General features: G+C 45.6%; 1 protein-coding gene across 1 annotated transcript in view; it reads right to left on the minus strand.

Annotated features, from left to right (window-relative positions):
• Window positions 1-16,963, minus strand: part of LOC143768140 (uncharacterized) — a 121,600-nt gene extending 104,637 nt beyond the window's left edge. Inside the window, exons 1-6 of the mRNA XM_077256828.1 lie at window positions 16,911-16,963; window positions 9,437-9,585; window positions 9,128-9,307; window positions 8,922-9,045; window positions 8,741-8,838; window positions 7,570-7,660 (exon numbers count right to left, since the gene is read on the minus strand). Coding sequence (XP_077112943.1) covers window positions 7,570-7,660; window positions 8,741-8,838; window positions 8,922-9,045; window positions 9,128-9,307; window positions 9,437-9,514 — 571 coding nt within the window. The 5' untranslated portion in view covers window positions 9,515-9,585; window positions 16,911-16,963. The remainder of the gene's footprint in view (window positions 1-7,569; window positions 7,661-8,740; window positions 8,839-8,921; window positions 9,046-9,127; window positions 9,308-9,436; window positions 9,586-16,910) is intronic.
• Between the last annotated feature and the right edge of the window lie 995 nt (window positions 16,964-17,958).

Here is a 17,958-nt window from a genome sequence, read left to right on the forward strand (position 1 = left end):
CATACCGGCCCTTATGAAAGAAGATCCTGTCTTTCTGGAAGCCTCCAGGGGGCATCCGCGAGAAGAATTGACGACTTCTGCGAACCAAGAATTTCTGGGCCAATCCGGATATAAGAATGACCGGCACCCCTGGAGACAGGGATTCAAGAAAGATGGACAGACTTTCCAGGGCCTGGAAAAAGGAGGAGGAGTCTTAATGAAAATGTTGAGGTACGGGGGAACACTGGACCTCTGATCCTCAGAATGGCTATTACTGCTGCCATAATCTTGTGAAGACCCTGAGAGAGGTAGTGAGTCCAAAGACAGGGCAACAAACTGAAGTGGTCCTACCGCCCCACAGAATGCAGGAGTCTGATGCCCTGGGAAGAAAAAGGACATGTAGATAGGCGTCCATGGAGAACAGTAACTCCTGCGATTCCACGGAAGCAATTACTGATGAAGGGACTCCATTCTAAAATAACAGATGGACCCTTTTGTTCAGTAATTTTAGATCCAGGATGGGTCATGCAGAGGAAAAACTGCCAGCACTGGTCCTGGAGGATCTACCCTGCACATTACGGGAACACCTGGATGGGGAGGCTTTAAAGAAAACCCTTTTCCTATCCTGGCGAACCTTTGGCCTCTCTTGGCGGGAGAAAACCTCCATCGAAGAGAAACGAGAGGGCAGAAAGGACCGAAACTCACGCTTCAAAGGAGGACGTCGAGGTTAAGCCTGACGAAGGAGAGAGCTTGTCCTTCTGGTGGCCTCCTTAAAAATTTGGTCCAGCTTGGAGCCAAAAAGAAGGGAACCCTGGAAAGTCAAGTTGGTAATGGACCTTTTTGTAGATAAGTCCACCTGCCACGCCTTAAGCCAAATGTTCCTTCGGATGGCCACTATATTGCTAAACGCCTGAGCAGCACATGAAGCAGTGTCCAGGGACGTGGATACCATGTAATTCCCTGCATGAGAAATCTGGTCCGCGATGTCAGCCAATTCCTCCGATCGGGCTCCAGAAAGAATGCCTTGATGGAACTGCTTAGCCCTGAAGCGGCTGCTTCAAAGGGCGACCTTGCAAAGAACGCTATGAGCTTGTCACTGGTGTCCTTAAGGGATCCTCCATCTGTAAGAGGAATGACCGTGGTGGCTGACAGTCTGGAAACTGAAGGGGTTCACAGTCGGAGAAGCGAACCAGTTCGCAGTGAGCTCAGGGGACAAAGAATTTAGGATGCTGAGGCGCTTCCCTCTTTGGAAGTGGCTGGTCGGGTTGTTCCATTCCCTGGAAAGTACCTCCTCCAATAACTTATGAGGGGCAAAGGCCTTAGAAGGTGCCTCGATCGTCTAAACAAAACCACCTGACCTGCGGGAGTAGCAGTATGGTTAATGTTAAAGGTCTGGTTGACAGCCACAATTAGGCCCTGGACCATGTCTCTCATATTAGAGACCCAGTCAGAGTCTAGGTCCGAGTAATCCTCGGACAGTACATCCGAAACCGCCACGGCTGATTCCGGAGAGGAGGCTAGGGAAGAAATTGTCCACCGGGAGAGGTCAGAGGGAGAGAGGGAGCGGGAGGAAGATCTAGAAAGATGCTCCTGCCTAGATCTATTACGGCCCATGCTGGTAGGCACAGCCAGAGAGTCTGAGGGCCCGTTGAAAATGGTGGAGACAGGAAAGGGCAATCTGTCAAGAAAGGACACCAGGGTCTGCGACACCCTGGTGAGGTCCGTCACAGATAGCGACAGAGAGGTAGCCCATGCTGTGATAGGAGCATCACTCTCATCTGGAACAGTAGGGAAGTCCTACTGGAGCTGCTTCAGTCCTGACAGAGGGGAGAGGACTGACCTGAATGGAGCTTGCAGTTACATGAAGAGCAGACAAAGTGCATGACAAGAGCAGAAGAAAAAGAGAAGGCAGGAGGCTGAGAGCTCTCTCTCTTAGGATTAGGAATGGTAAGAAGCAGACCCACTACTAACTAATGCCAGAAGGTTAGGGGACAGAAAAGAATATGCTGAGGAGAGTGTCAGACTGCAGAGCAAAGCTACTCACAGCAAGATGCGGGTCCTGAAGACAGCTTCCAGGTTGTAGAGGGCACCAGGAGGGAGCAGGGCTGCAGATCCCTGCAGAGAGATGCCACCATCCGGGTCCATGTGAAGGCAAATGGCGACCGCATAAAGTAAAAGGAGTGTCGGCAGAGAGGAAAAGCACACGCAGATTGTGCGCCACCAAGAGCGGAGGAGGGGGCGAGATAAAAAGCCCGCTCAATTGAGATCTGAAGGGGGCGGAGCTAACCACGCGGTGCAGAGCTAACCGGGAGAGGAGGCATGCCAGCGATGGGCAGGAGAAATCCTGCCTGAAGATGCCAGAAGAAGTGGAGCTAATCACCGGGGGGGGAACTAACCACCGGAGACAGTTCTACTGACCAAACTGACTTTATCAGCTTGGGTCTCTCCCTCAAATCCAAAATAGGTGCTCTGTATAATCGCCTGTCCGCTACACTTAAAACTAATGGCTCACTTTCTGATCAATTTTTAATTAATAATGGCACCCATCAGACAACCTTGACGTTTGCGGTATTGTAATAAAAAATAAAAATAAAATCAAGACTATAAATGTTCAGGAAAATGGCCACCGCGATCCCCATCTGCGCACGCGCGGCATCCCGCGGCCATTTTCCTGAAGCCCCGGGCAGCAGAGCGCTCCATCTGCGCACGCGCGGCCTCAGGAAGATGACCGCCCCCACCGATCACCAGGAGAATAGCGCAGATCGCGCTCTTTTTCTTCACCTGCGCTGTGGATTCGGCAGTTGGGCATGCGCAAACCACTACGTCACCAACGGAAAAATAAGCAAGATCTGGGGGAAGAAACAGCGATGTCACCAAACCCATTTGACCTGACCACCTGGATTGACAGGCGAAAACGGCGACTTTGGTAAGGTATTTCAGCAGCATAGGTGGGGAATCAGGGTACACAAAATACACTATTTTAACGCACAGCTCAGGCCCTATTTAACGGTATTTTTATCTCATACTGAAAAAACGGGGTGACAGGTTCCCTTTAAAATGACAATTCTACCTAGATTGCTATACCTTTCCAGACTATTCCATTACATATTCCTTCTCCCTTCTGACACAGAATTCAACGAATGCTCAACTGCTTAGGGTACCGTCACACAGTGGCATTTTTATCGCTACGACGGCACGATTCGTGATGTTCTAGCGATATCGTTACGATCTCGCAGTGTCTGACTCGCTACTGCGATCAGGCACCCAGCTGAGAATCGTACGTCGTAGCACATCGTTTGAAACTTTCTTTCGTCGCTGGATCTCCCGCTGTCATCGCTGGATCGTTGTGTGTGACAGCGATCCAGCGATGCGTTCGCTGGTAACCAGGGTAAACATCGGGTTACTAAGCGCAGGGCCGCGCTTAGTAACCCGATGTTTACCGTGGTTACCAGCGTAAAAGTAAAAAAAAAACAAACAGTACATACTCACCATCTGATGTCCGTCAGGTCCCTTGCAGTCTGCTTTCCGCTCTGACTGTCTGCCGGCCGGAAAGTGAGAGCAGATCACAGCGGTGACGTCGCCGCTGCGCTCTGCTCTCACTGTACAGCCGGATCTCAGTCAGAGCAGGAAGCAGACGGCAAGGGACCTGACGGACATCAGATGGTGAGTATGTACTGTTTGTTTTTTTTTACTTTTACGCTGGTAACCACGGTAAACATCGGGTTACTAAGCGTGGCCCTGTGCTTAGTAACCCGATGTTTACCCTGGTTACCTGGGGACTTCGGCATCGCTCCAGCGCCGTGATTGCAACGTGTGACCGCAGTCTACGACGCTGGAGCGATAATCATACGACGCTGCGACGTCACGAATCGTGCCGTCGTAGCGATGTAAATGGTACTGTGTGACGGTACCCTTAGTCTGGGCCTCAAGATGTACCAAAATCAGATCTATTATATTGACCAAACCTAAGGATGCATCTGGTACAAGAATATAGATATTATTTAGCAGCGGCCCTCTTCCGAGTTCTTGACTTAGTTCACTGTTTAACCGCTAAACTTTGGGTCTCAAATGCTCAAGACATTTTGTTCTCTCTCTGTCCCTGCTCTGCTCTGAATCTGGCCCTTAATTACCCAACATAGGGACCTTTGCCTTTCAGTGTGCTCCATACTCTTAAATAGAGCTGTGGAGTCGGTAAGCCAAACCTAGGACTCCTACTCCTCAAATTCAATGACACCGACTCTACCAAAATGGGCTCCGACTCCAACTCCACAGCCCTGCTCTTAAAGCTATACATTCATCTACCTCCAAGGATCCACTGATTGATTTACAAGGTCTCCTTTTCCCAATTAACGATAACCCGCGATTTGTACCGGGTTCCTCCTCTAATGCATTTTTACATAGTTCCAAAAAACCTTCATTTATACCATGTTGCTCTTCAGGGTTCACTACCCCGTCTCTCAGCCATACTGTGAGCTCAGACTCCCATATTACAACAATTTTTCTTATACACTTAACTTAACCATTTTCTTAGCCCTCTCATTAGGAGTCCTGATTACTAGCGCCCACTTTCAGCATTTGAAAAATTGTGCATATTCCCCTCTACACCAGATTATGCGATCTCAGTCTTATATAAGTTACTTTCACCTTCTGTCCAGGAGTGCCTTCCTACGTTTGCAGAGCCTGGGAGACAAAGTTGTAATTTAGGTTTTCCCCTGAAAGTTGGAGGACCTGTTTCCATCTTTCACATAAATCACTTATTGCAACCAAAGCTCAGGAGACAAACTATAAAATTGTATCCAGGTGGTACCGGATTCCTGTAGTTCTGCATAAGTGGTTTCCAAGTGTTTCCAGAGCACATGAGAGCACAATGGTTCACATTTGGTGGTCCTGCCCAGCCCTTTAAATTGCCTATGTTGGGTCCTGGCTTTAATTTAAAAAAAAAAAATGTCTCGAAACATTTACTCCAAGGCCGGGGTTACACTTGCGTGTGCAATGCGACAAACTCGCCCGAGTCTCTAGCATCAATACTCAGCACTGCCGCTGGCACTCGGGACCGGAGCGTGCGGCTGCATGCATTTCTCTGCAGCAGCACGCTCCGGTCAAGGTGATGGTGGCAGTGCCAGATATTGATGCGCGAGTTTCTCACATTGAACATTCAAGTGTGACCCCGGCCTAAGCTGCTAAAACGATTATTCCACATCACTGGAAATCATTAGTTGCCCCATCTCTGGAAGGGTTACTGTTGTATTTTACATTTATTTATCAAAAATTTTTACAATTAAAGCTTTAACCCTTTAATGACCGACAATACGTCTTTTAACTGACCTGAGATATAAGAGAATAGCCTGCCCATACAGGTGACAATCCAGCATCTGTCGACTGTACACTATAGCTGACAACTTGCTGCATCAGCCACAATTTGTGTTTGCACCGTCCAAATCTGTTTAACCCCTTAGATGCTGCTGTCAATAGTGACTATATTATTATAAATGGTTTACACAGTGTGGGGACTTCCTCTTTATCCCAATTGGTGCTCTCAGATCATGATTGTATGTCCTGATGTTTGCCGTAGCAATTCACAACCAAATACCGGCCTTAAGGTACCTTCACACTAAGCGACGCTGCAGCGATACAGACAACGATGCCGATCGCTGCAGCGTCGCTGTTTAGTCGCTGTGTGGTCGCTGGAGAGCTGTCACACAGACGGCTCTCCAGCGACCAACGATGCCGAAGTCCCCTGGTAACCAGGGTAAACATCGGGTTACTAAGTGCAGGGCCGCGCTTAGTAACCCGATGTTTACCCTGGTTACCAGCGTAAATGTAAAAAAAACAAACAGTACATACTCACCTTCTGCTGTCTGTCACACGTCCCTCGCCGTCTCCTTCCCGCACTGACTGTGAGTGCCGGCCATAAAGTAACAGCAGAGCACAGCGGTGACGTCACCGCTGTGCTCTGTACTGCCGGCGCTCACAGTCAGTGCGGGAAGGAGACAGCGAGGGACGTGTGACAGACAGCAGAAGGTGAGTATGTACTGTTTGTTTTTTTTACTTTTACAATGGTAACCAGGGTAAACATCGGGTTACTAAGCGCGGCCCTGCACTTAGTAACCCGATGTTTACCCTGGTTACCACTGTAAAACATCGCTGGCATCGTTGCTTTGGCTGTCAAACACGACAATACACGCCGATCTGACGACCAAATAAAGTTCTGAACTCTCAGCAACGACCAGCGATATCACAGCAGGATCCTGATCGCTGCTGCGTGTCAAACACAACGATATCGCTATCCAGGACACTGCAACGTCACGGATCGCTATCGTTATCGTTGCAAAATCGGTTAGTGTGAAGGTACCTTTAGAATCTGCCGGCTGTTGTAAAATGTTCAGAAGTTAGAGGCATTTAGATGGTAAAAATGCACATTTTCATTTCTGTCACTTTGCATTAATTCCTGTAAAGTAACTGAAGGGTTAATAAACTACCTGACAGCAATTTTCAATATGTCAGGGGGTGCTGTTTTTAAAATGGTATAACTTTTAGGGGTTTCCCAATATATGGGACCCCTAAAGGCACTTCAAACATGGATAAGTCCATACAAAATAATTTTTAAAAATGTCCTTGAAAAAATGAAAAATTACTGCTACATTTTTAAACCTCCTAAAATGCTAACAAAATAAATAACATTTTACAAATGGTGCTGATGTAAAAAATTGCTAATTCTTCAACATTTTTCTCAAATTTCTCATATTTTTTATAAATAAACACAAAACATTTTGCATAATTTACCATTATCATAAAGTATAATGAGTCACGAAAAAACAATCTCAAAATCACTGGGATTTGTTGAAGCGTTCCAGAGTTATTACCACATAAAGTGACACTGTTCAGATTTCAAAAATTCGGCTCCGTCACTAAGGGGTTAATTTGAAAAAAGGAACCTGAAGAACCACCTCTTCCGACAACACTACAATCTACAGTAACAATCGTTACTGACACTGTGTACGCTACTGAAGAGTAATGACTACTCATTGCTCTAAGCGCGCATAGTCCCGGTTTGGAGAGTATTCCGGCAGCTGTGCTCTGCTTGTGAGCAGCGCATGACGTTCCTGCCATGCTGCTTACAAGCATAAAGCAGCTGCTGGGATCGAAACAAGATGCTGCGAGGGAGCATCGGGAAGGTAAGTGTAATGTTTTTGGGGGTTTTTTATGTTTTCTGTTGGGGCCATGCATACCAGGACCGGAGCAGGGGGGCTAAATCATACCAAGAAGCTATTAAAGAGAAATTAATATTCATTGCCCTCCACACCCATGGGCGTGGAATGCAGTGAACATTCATTTCTATTTAGCAGCAGGCACAGGAGGTAACTGCAGAGGTTGGCTCCAGCCTCCTGTGACCCGCTACTCCACCGATGCTGCTCCCCCACCTACACACCACAGCCAGAGCCAGTACATCCAGACTATAAGACGCTTCCCCATTTTTCTCCACATTTTGAGGAAAAAAGTGAGTCTTATAGTCTGAAAAATACTGTAATTGTATCAGCATCTGAATGAAAGAAATCTGTGACTTCTCTGCATTTAGTGGTCACTACTCACCTGTGCAGTCATCTGTAGGAATCTCCTCTTTACACCGCTTATCACCCCTCACATATGTCTCTGTAGTATTAATATAGGTCAGATCTTCACCCTGAAACAAATATTGCAAAAAGTCACAGACAGATAGAAAAGGTGCGTGAAAGAATATAAAAGATTGTAAATTCAAAAGAAGACCACAAATGATATGACAGCAGTAGATCACATAGTAGGTCTACTATATAAATCCAACCTGTTGGCTCCTAATTCTAACCAGCAGTCTTCATAACCATAAAATTGTGAGAAGATCCAATCAACATCTAATATCTATGATCAGCTTTATTCCGTCATCTCCAACAACTATAAAACATACAATGAATCACCACGTTATTAGAGACACCCATCTAGTAGAGCATTAAACCTCTGTGGCCATCAGAATCTCAACACTTTGTAGTTAATTACACTTGATGTTGAATTGTTGGCTTATTAAGACAGGATACTTTTTTACAAAACCATGTGGCATGGGACATTGCCCTTCTACCACAGGGTAAACAGCTGCCATAAAGTGATGAACTTGGTCATCCACAATGCTTAGGTATGCTCCAGTTTAAAAACATCTATACACGAGTATCACAGGATGCGCACGGAAAACAATCCCTGAACCACTACTCCATCTTTAACAGGCAGAAAAGTTCACTCGAATTTCCTATTCTATCACGGATTCAGTTGCAATTTGCATTAATTGTGCGCAACGAGTTGCTTAGAAAGGTTCTTGATATCTTTTTTTGTTAACATTCATATGATCCCCTTCCAATGGAAGTTTATCTTCGTTCTCATCAATCTCTGTATAGTCCTGACACATTGTACGTATAAATGTCACAACATTGGCAGTTTCTGAAATACAGGTCCTGACCCTAGCACCGATAACAGTGCCTCATTCAAAGTTGCTCAGATCATTCGTATTTTGATTCTCATGTAGATTAACACTGAAAAGTGATCGCTTCATTTTCTGCTGCACGCCAGGGTCAATGGTCTAATTTTCATATACGGAAACTCTAATTATGAAAAAACCGATGACTCTAACTAATTGGCCATTCAGAGTTTAATACTAGTTGATAAAACAAGACTGAGCACAAGACCTTCACAGCATCTACACATTATAGGGGAGATTTCATGACACCTTCTCTCCATCTACCTGATGATCCTGAGGAACATCGGGATCTTCTATTTTAAAGTCCTGTGGAAGAAAAGGATGGGGACATCTCTCTGGTGTTGTCCTCTCACTGGATAGAACTGGAGGAAACACATACAGTGACTGAATTCATTATTTACATACAGATAATTATACGCCATGTGTATTTAGCCCTGTCTATTACCTGGTGATGTGAGGGGCTGGGGAACCTCCATCATGACGTCCTCGTACAGATCTTTGTGTCCTTCTAAAAACTCCCACTCCTCCATGGAGAAATAGATGGTGACATCCTGATGCCTTATAGGAACCTGACACATACAATGATAAGTCATCACCCCGATCCCTCCATAGCGTTACTGTATAATGTCCCAGCATTCCCAGCAGTGTCACCTCTCCAGTCAGCAGCTCAATCATCTTGTAGGTGAGTTCCAGGATCTTCTGGCCATTGATGTCCTCATGTATCAGGGGGTGTGGAGGAGGCCCTGTGATTGGGCTCAGGGGTCGTCCCCATCCCTCAGACACAGGGGCCTGACAGCGCTCACTAGAGGTCTTCTTCACTACTGTGTAATCCTGGTGATGGAGAGACACATTAATAAATCTTACTATAAACATTTCCAGAGTCCTCACCTCTCCAGTTCTGTCCATCTGTTATTCCCATAGATAAGAATGATGTAATGTGACGTCATCAGAATCTCTCACCTCTCCAGTAAGCCGGAAGAGGATCTCTAGGGTGAGGTGTAATATCCTCTCCGCCATCTTGTCCTTGTTAATATCCATGCTTAATGGTTAATAAGAAAAATTTGCTAATATAGGAGATCTCTACTGAGAGGATCCGATATTGTAAGGACCTGAATGGGGAGAAGATGACGATGTAACATCAGAAAGATCCCATGTAATAATACAATTACTAGATACAATAGAGGTAAAACATATGAGGAAATATAACGTGTAGAATTAGCATTTTCTCTTTGTGTGGAGTGGAAAGTACCGTAGTATCGTATAAAGGCAGCTCCTTCCCTGATACCAGAAGTCGAGGATGATGACGGGATACATGTGATAAAGATAGAGCGAAGCCTGAGCACCATGTGCTTTATATCCATCCCATAAGTAAGCACGTTGGTCTTTTTAGAAAAGGCCAAAAATTGGACAATAAAGCCGGAATCACAATAGTAAACAGTACCCTACACTACCGTTCAAAAGTTTAGGATCACTTAGAAATTTCCTTAATTTTGAAAGAAAAGCACAGTTTTTTCCAATGAAGCTAACATTAAATGATTCAGAAATACACTCTATACATTGTTAATGTGGTAAATGACTATTCTAGCTGCAAACTTCTGGTTTGTAATGCAATATCTTCATAGGTGTATAGAGGACCATTTCCAACAACCATCACTCCAGTGTTCTTATGGTACTTTGTGTTTGCTAACTGTGTAAGAAGGCTAATGGATGGTTAGAATACCCTTGAAAAACCTTGTGCAAGTATGTTACTGCAGCTGAAAACAGTTTGGCTGATTAGAGAACCTATAAACCCGACCTTACTTTGAGCTAGTTGAGAATCTGGGACATTACATTTGTTGGTTCCATTAAATTTTCCAAATGGTCAGAAAAAAACAACACAACTTTCACGTGAAACTCGACAGTCTATTCTTGTTCTTAGAAATGAAGGCTATTCCATGCGAGAAATTGCCAAGAACTGAAGATTTCCTACAACAGTGTGTACTACTCCCTTCAGAGGAGAGCACAAACAGGCTCTAACCAGAGTAGAAAGAGAAGAGAGAGGCCCTGCTGCACAACTGAGCAACAAGATAAGTACATTAGTCTGTAGTTTGAGAAATCGACGCCTCTCTGGTCCTCAACTGGCAGCTTTAAAAAATAGTACACGCAAAATGCCAGAGGTTACTCCGGGATGCTGGCCTTTAGGGCAGAGTGGCAAAGAAAAAGCCATACCTGAGACTGGCTCATAAAAGGAAAAGATTTATATGGGCAAAAGAACACAGACATTGGACAGAGGAAGATTGGAAAAAAGTGTCATGGACAGACGAATCCAAGTTTGAGACATTTGGATGCTGGAAGAGTGTCTGACGCCATCTGTCAAGCATGGTGGAGGTAATGTGATGGTCAGGGGTTGCTTTGGTGCTGGTAAAGTGGGAGATTTGTACAAGGTAAAAGGGATATTGAATAAGGAAGGCTATCACTCCATCTTGCAATGCCATGCCATACCCTGTGGACAACGCTTGATTGGAGCCAATTTCATCTTACAACAGGACAATGACCCAAAGCACACCTCAAAATTATGCAAGAACTATTTAGGGAAGAAGCAGGCAGCTGGTATTCTATCTGTAATGGAGTGGCCAGCACAGTCACCACATCTCAACCCCATTGAGCTGAAGTCACCAGATATCAACCACATTGAGCTGTTGTGGGAGAAGCTTGACCATATGGTACGCAAAAAGTGTCCATCAAGCCAAACCAACTTGTAGGAAGGGCTTCTGGAAGCATGGGGTGAAATTTCTCCAGATCACCTCAGCAAATTAACTGCTAGAATGCCAAAGGTCTGCAATGCTGTAATTGCTGCAAAAAGGGAGCATTCTTTGACAAAAGCAAAGTTTGAAATAGAAAATTGTTATTTCAAATGAAAATCTTTTTTTCTAAGCATGTCAATGAAAGAGAAAATTATTATTTCAAATGAAAATCTTTTTTTTCAGCTTGTCAATGTCTGGACTAGATTTGAAATTCATTTGGCAACTCATTTGATTAATAAGAGTATGAATTTTCATGGATAACACAAAATTGTCTGGGTGACTCTAAACATTTGAACGGTAGTGTATAGCAGTGATAAGATTTTTTAAAATATAACTTTTATTAAGTAAATTAAAAAAGTAAAAAAATCAATACACAAGTAGACACACAACTCATACAAAAGACTCCAATCAATGTACAGGCCAGGTAGCCTAGTTTGTTTACCTTGAGAGCAAGATAAAGGAGGATAGAACTAATTCTCTCCTTAGGGTACCGTCACACAGTACCATTTACATCGCTACGACGGCACGATTCGTGACGTCGCAGCGTCGTATGATTATCGCTCCAGCGTCGTAGACTGCGGTCACACGTTGCAATCACGGCGCTGGAGCGATGCCGAAGTCCCCAGGTAACCAGGGTAAACATCGGGTTACTAAGCGCAGGGCCGCGCTTAGTAACCCGATGTTTACCGTGGTTACAGCGTAAAAGTAAAAAAAAACAAACAGTACATACTCACCATCTGATGTCCGTCAGGTCCCTTGCCGTCTGCTTCCTGCTCTGACTGAGATCCGGCCGTACAGTGAGAGCAGAGCGCAGCGGCGACGTCACCGCTGTGATCTGCTCTCACTTTCCGGCCGGCAGACAGTCAGAGCGGAAAGCAGACGGCAAGGGACCTGACGGACATCAGATGGTGAGTATGTACTGTTTTTTTTTTTTTACTTTTACGCTGGTAACCACGGTAAACATCGGGTTACTAAGCGCGGCCCTGCGCTTAGTTACCCGATGTTTACCCTGGTTACAAGCTAACGCATCGCTGGATCGCTGTCACACACAACGATCCAGCGATGACAGCGGGAGATCCAGCGACAAAAGAAAGTTTCAAACGATGTGCTACGACGTACGATTCTCAGCTGGGTGCCTGATCGCAGTAGCGTGTCAGACACTGCGAGATCGTAACGATATCGCTAGAACGTCACGAATCGTGCCGTCGTAGCGATAAAAATGCCACTGTGTGACGGTACCCTTATATGCAGCAAATTAGGCGTAATGAAACAACAGGTGAGTAGTATGCAAGTATGCACCATAGAAGTAGTTGTTATCCACTGATGGTACCAGGAGGGCAATATGTCTCTGACACTAATGCACACGTATTTATGATACAGTGCCTTGCAAAAGTATTCGCCCCCCTGGAACTTTTCAACCTTTTCCCACATATCATGCTTCAAACATAAAGATTCCAATAGGAAAGGCGAACCAAGAGTACTCACCGTCCTAAAAATCAGTCCTTTATTGAAACAGAAGAATCCGTGGAAGCGTGGCAGCCCGAAACAGCCGTCGTCCGTTACTATTCACATTCTCCCCTTCTGAAGATTCATCTGTTTCAATAAAGGACTGATTTTTAGGACAGTGAGTGCTCTTGGTTCTCTTTTCTTATTGGAATTTTTGAATACTTTTTTCACATTTGAGCACCTGATCCTTTTGGGATGTTTATGGCACGCGGCTGTGTTGGGTGTGAGACGCAGTGACCTATTTTGCAGTGGTGCTGATTTTTCATATTTTTCATTGTGCTCAAACATAAAGCTACCAAATGTAAATTTTTGGTGAAGAATCAACAAGTGGAACACATTTGTGAAGTTGAACAACATGTATTGGTTATTTTACATTTTTGTGGAAATTCAAAAACTGAAAAGTGGGGCATGCAATATTATTCGGCCCCTTTAACTTAATACTTTGTTGTGCCACCTTTTGCTGCAATTACAGCTGCAATTCGCTTGGGGTATGTCTCTATCAGTTTTGTACATCGAGAGACTGAAATTCTTGCCCATTCTTCCTTGGCAAACAGCTCGAGCTCAGTGAGGTTTGATGGAGATCGTTTGTGACCAGCAGTTTTCAGCTCTTTCCACAGATTCTCGATTGGATTGAGGTCTGGACTTTGACTTGGCCATTCTAACACCTGGATACATTTGTGAACCATTCCATTGTAGATTTTGCTTTATGTTTGGGATCATTGTCTTGTTGGAAGACAAATCTCCGTCCCAGTCTCAGGTCTTTTGCAGATTCCAACAGGTTTTCTTCAAGAATGGTCCTGTATTTGGCTCCAACCATCTTCCCTGTCCCTGGGGAAGAAAAGCAGGCCCAAACCATGATGCTGCCACCACCATGTTTGACAGTGGGGATGGTTTGCTCAGGGTGAACTTCTGGAGTGAGTTTGCTGCACTGAAAGTAAAGGGGCCGAATAATTATTATTATTATTATTATTATTATTATTTATTTATATAGCACCATTAATTCCATGGTGCTGTACATGAGAAAGGGGTTACATACAGGGTTATAAATATCATTTACAGTAAACAAGTTTACAGTGACAGACTGGTACAAAGGGGAGAGGACCCTGTCCTTGCGGACTTACATTCTATGGGATAGTGGGGAAGAGACAGAAGGTCAGAGGTGCAGCAGCTCTGGCGATGGAGAGGCGGCTGCTGCACCTGAATAATATTGCACGCCCCACTTTTCAGTTTTTTAATTTCCACAAAAAATTTAAATAACCAATAAATTTCGTTCAACTTCACAATTGTGTTCCACTTGTTGTTGATTCTTCACCAAAAAATTACATTTAGTATCTTTATGTTTGAAGCATGATATGTGGGAAAAGGTTGAAAAGTTCCAGGGGGGCTGAAAACTTTCGCAAGGCACTGTATATTTTTTAATAGGTATGACTCAAGCTTCCAGCTTGCATAAATCATCTATAACCACATTCATTAAAGTGTACAAAAATAATGCAGGTAGGCCCATATCCTCAATAATACAAAACAATACTGTGGTATACAGCTGCTAATACAACCAGGATGAATAAATGTTACCTTGTCATATACATGACCATTATAAATAAATGGAACTCTCTCACCCAAGGTTTTACAGAAGTCCAGACTAGTGGATATCACCCCTATATTGAGCCCATCAGGACGTAGAGGTAGATATACTGGTATGTCTCCATTACATGTCCATTTTAAAGGGCAACAAGGGGGATAGTAGTAGGATAGAAGACCACTTCCCGAAGCGTTTCTTCTCACTCAGGGATTCATCTGGAGATCCAGTAGTCTGATTGGGAGGTTCCTTACTCTCACCTTTTGTAAAGGGCCTAGTTCCCGAGCTCCTTTTTAAATCATAATGAAGGCTCCCAGACAATAAAGACGTCACTTCCGTCTATCATTGCGCATGTTCAGAGAGGCGATTGACACCAGTCTGAGCCCATCCCTTGTCTCCGGGAGGTGTGCTCTGCACACTACTTCTTCCTTTTGGAGCTCAGAGAATCCACTTCCGATATCCTCGCTCCAGCAACAGGAAGTGTGCCAACAACGGCACTTCCTCCCGCAGGATTACAACTCCGGAGCGCTAACCTCATGTACGTCGTTATACTTCATTTCCGATAGCTGTGGTCAATGATAAGATCCTCTCTGGGGTCATACAACCAGGACTATTAGTAGAGTGTATGTAGTTTCTGCCCCATAGAACACTGTTATGCTGCAATAATACCTCCATAATAATGGGGGCGCCGCTACAGCGTGATTATATATCAAGGGGAGGAGATCATATATCAAGGGGAGGAGATCAATATAAATGTTACCCAGAGAGCCTATATCCATAACAAGTAAAACATTAGTCTGGGATAATGGTAACACCGTGTGCCATATATTACCAAAATATATAGGTATCCCAAATCATATTATTAAATTATGAGATGGTACAATATCCTGGTATCCAATAAGATCAATTGCGTTGGTAAGTAATAAATGAAGAAGAGATTTTTTGGCAGTTTCCACAGGGGTGACAACATTAACCCCCTTCACTTGGTGGATAGACATTAGTAATTATAATGTTATAATAATAATTGATTGAGAGGTGGTTAAGATAGGTCACACACTAGCCCCCCAGAAAGCCTAATTAGAGTCGTCCAGGGGGAAGGATCAAGAATCAGAGGAAAATACTACACGGTCCCAAGTTAAGTGAGTATGGAGGGATGTAGGGGGGGAATAAGGCCCTACCTGACAGTGGAGGCTGGCACTCTAATTTCTACGCAAAGGCGCTCCCAATCCGCGTCATCTATCCCTCCCTGGTATACCCTAAATTAGTTAGAGAAAACAGGCAAATGTCAGCTGTTCATTCGGACCCAGCGGAGACACGGTTTTCATCAGATAGATCCATCTTGCAAAATGCATCTATCCCAATCACCTCCCCGCGAAGGCTTCTTGATTTTTTCTATCCCCATAAACTTAACCACAGAAGCGAGTTCACCATGTACTTGATTCACATGTCCTGATATCAGGGCTGTGAAGTCAGAGCCGTGGTGTCAGAGCCCATTTTGGGGGAGTCGGAGTCAGAATCGGTGTCATGGAAATTGAGGAGTCGGAGGTTTGGCTTACCAACTCCACAGCCCTGCTTGCTATATATAATACGATATAATATACACATTTTTAATAGTGATGAGCGAATATACTCGTTACTTGAGATTTCTCGAGCACGCTCGGGGGTCCTCCGAGTATTTTTTAGTGCTTGGAGATTTAGTTTTTCTTGCCGCAGCTGAATGATTCACATCTGTTAGCCAGCATAAGTACATGTGGGGGTTGCCTGGTTGCTAGGGAATCCCCACATGTAATCAAGCTGTCTAGTAGCTGCAAATCATCCAGCTGCGGCGAAAAAAACTAAATCTCCGAGCACTAAAAAATACTCGGAGGTCACCCGAGCGTGCTGGGAAATCTCGAGTAACGAGTATATTCGCTCATCACTAATTTTTAACTTTTTTAATTTATATTTTAAAAATCCCCTCACTGCTATAGCTATGCTTTATTTCTGTCCCCCAGAATCCGCCGTCTACATGGGGAGTGATGGAGATTATCAGTACAGGAGCCGCTCAGGTCACAGGGACCCCAGAAATATGGAGGAGACCGGCAGAAACACAAAGAGTGATGACACTGGGGGGTCCCAGGGAGCAGCCATGAGGGGGATTACAGGAGTCATTAATTATAACAGCCGCCATTATAAATGTCACCTGAAGAAACTGCAACACACACAAGTCATATATATATATATAGGACCGCAGAGAGGTTTCCCCAGGAGACGTCTGCGCTTCTCTCTATTCATCGTCTATGGAGAGAACAGAAGCTCTGGCTCCAGAGAAAGAGAAATCTCCATCAGTCAGTTACATGGGAGCGAGGAGAGAAATGTCGCCAGCACTGAGGGGGTTAATGTCCCCTAATAGTGACAATATGGAGCTGGTGATGGCTATAATGGAGAACAGAGCAGCATCAGGAGGGAAGTGACCCAATGTAATCCAATACAGAGACCCTAATACAGCGACACAGACGGGAACACGTTCTGTCTCCTGGAATGTGACCACAGCACTGAGGGGGTTAATGTGTGAATCTCCAGCACCTACCTCCACCTGCAGAGCCGCACACTGGCTATATGCTAGCGTCTAGAATGGAGTTGATTTTTTGAGGGAATTACGTCACCGGAAGGGGCGTGGCGTTCTTCTGGTCAGTGTAGACTGAAGACCCGATAGCAGGGAGCTGCTTTTGATGGATTGAGGCTGCTGTGGATGAGAGGGAGAAATGGGGGGGCTGCACCATTGAGCCGTGTGAGGAGAGGACGGCGGGGCTGCACCGTGGAGCCCTGTGAGGAGAGGGCCGAGGGGCTGCACCGTGGAGCCCTGTGAGGAGAGGACATGGGGCTGCACCGTGGAGCCCTGTGAGGAGAGGGCCGAGGGGCTGCACCGTGGAGCCCTGTGAGGAGAGGGCCGAGGAGCTGCACCGTGGAGCCCTGTGAGGAGAGGACGGCGGGGCTGCACCGTGGAGCCCTGTGAGGAGAGGACGGCGGGGCTGCACCGTGGAGCCCTGTGAGGAGAGGGCGGAGGGGCTGCACCGTGGAGCCCTGTGAGGAGAGGGCCGAGGGGCTGCACCGTGGAGCCCTGTGAGGAGAGGGCGGAGGGGCTGCACCGTGGAGCCCTGTGAGGAGAGGGCTGAGGGGCTGCACCGTGGATCCTTGTGCAAATAGAAATGAGGACACAGGACTCGGTGTGAGTGGTCTGAGGATGTATTTTGGAAACTGTTGATGTTACATGAGTGGTGCTGCATAGGGATGGTGATGTGCAGAGAAGGAGAAAACATTGCATGGGGTGTGATGAGGGTCTGTGTGGAGAAGGGTTGCATGATGGTGACAGGCTGTGTGGAGAACGGTCGGATGATTTGCTGTGTTGAGGAGGAGGTGATGATGATGAGGGGCTGTGCGGAGAAGTGGGGGATAATTATGAGGGGCTGTGCGGAGAAGTGGGGGATAATTATGAGGGGCTGTGCGGAGAAGTGGGGGATGATGATGAGGGGCTGTGCGGAGAAGTGGGGGGATGATGAGGGGCTGTGCGGAGAAGTGGGGGATGATGTTGAGCGTTGGGGAAAGGGGTAATGTCACTCTCGTGAGGCTGCATACAA

This window comes from Ranitomeya variabilis, chromosome 4 (assembly GCF_051348905.1).
Source record: "Ranitomeya variabilis isolate aRanVar5 chromosome 4, aRanVar5.hap1, whole genome shotgun sequence".
NCBI lineage: Eukaryota > Metazoa > Chordata > Amphibia > Anura > Dendrobatidae > Ranitomeya > Ranitomeya variabilis.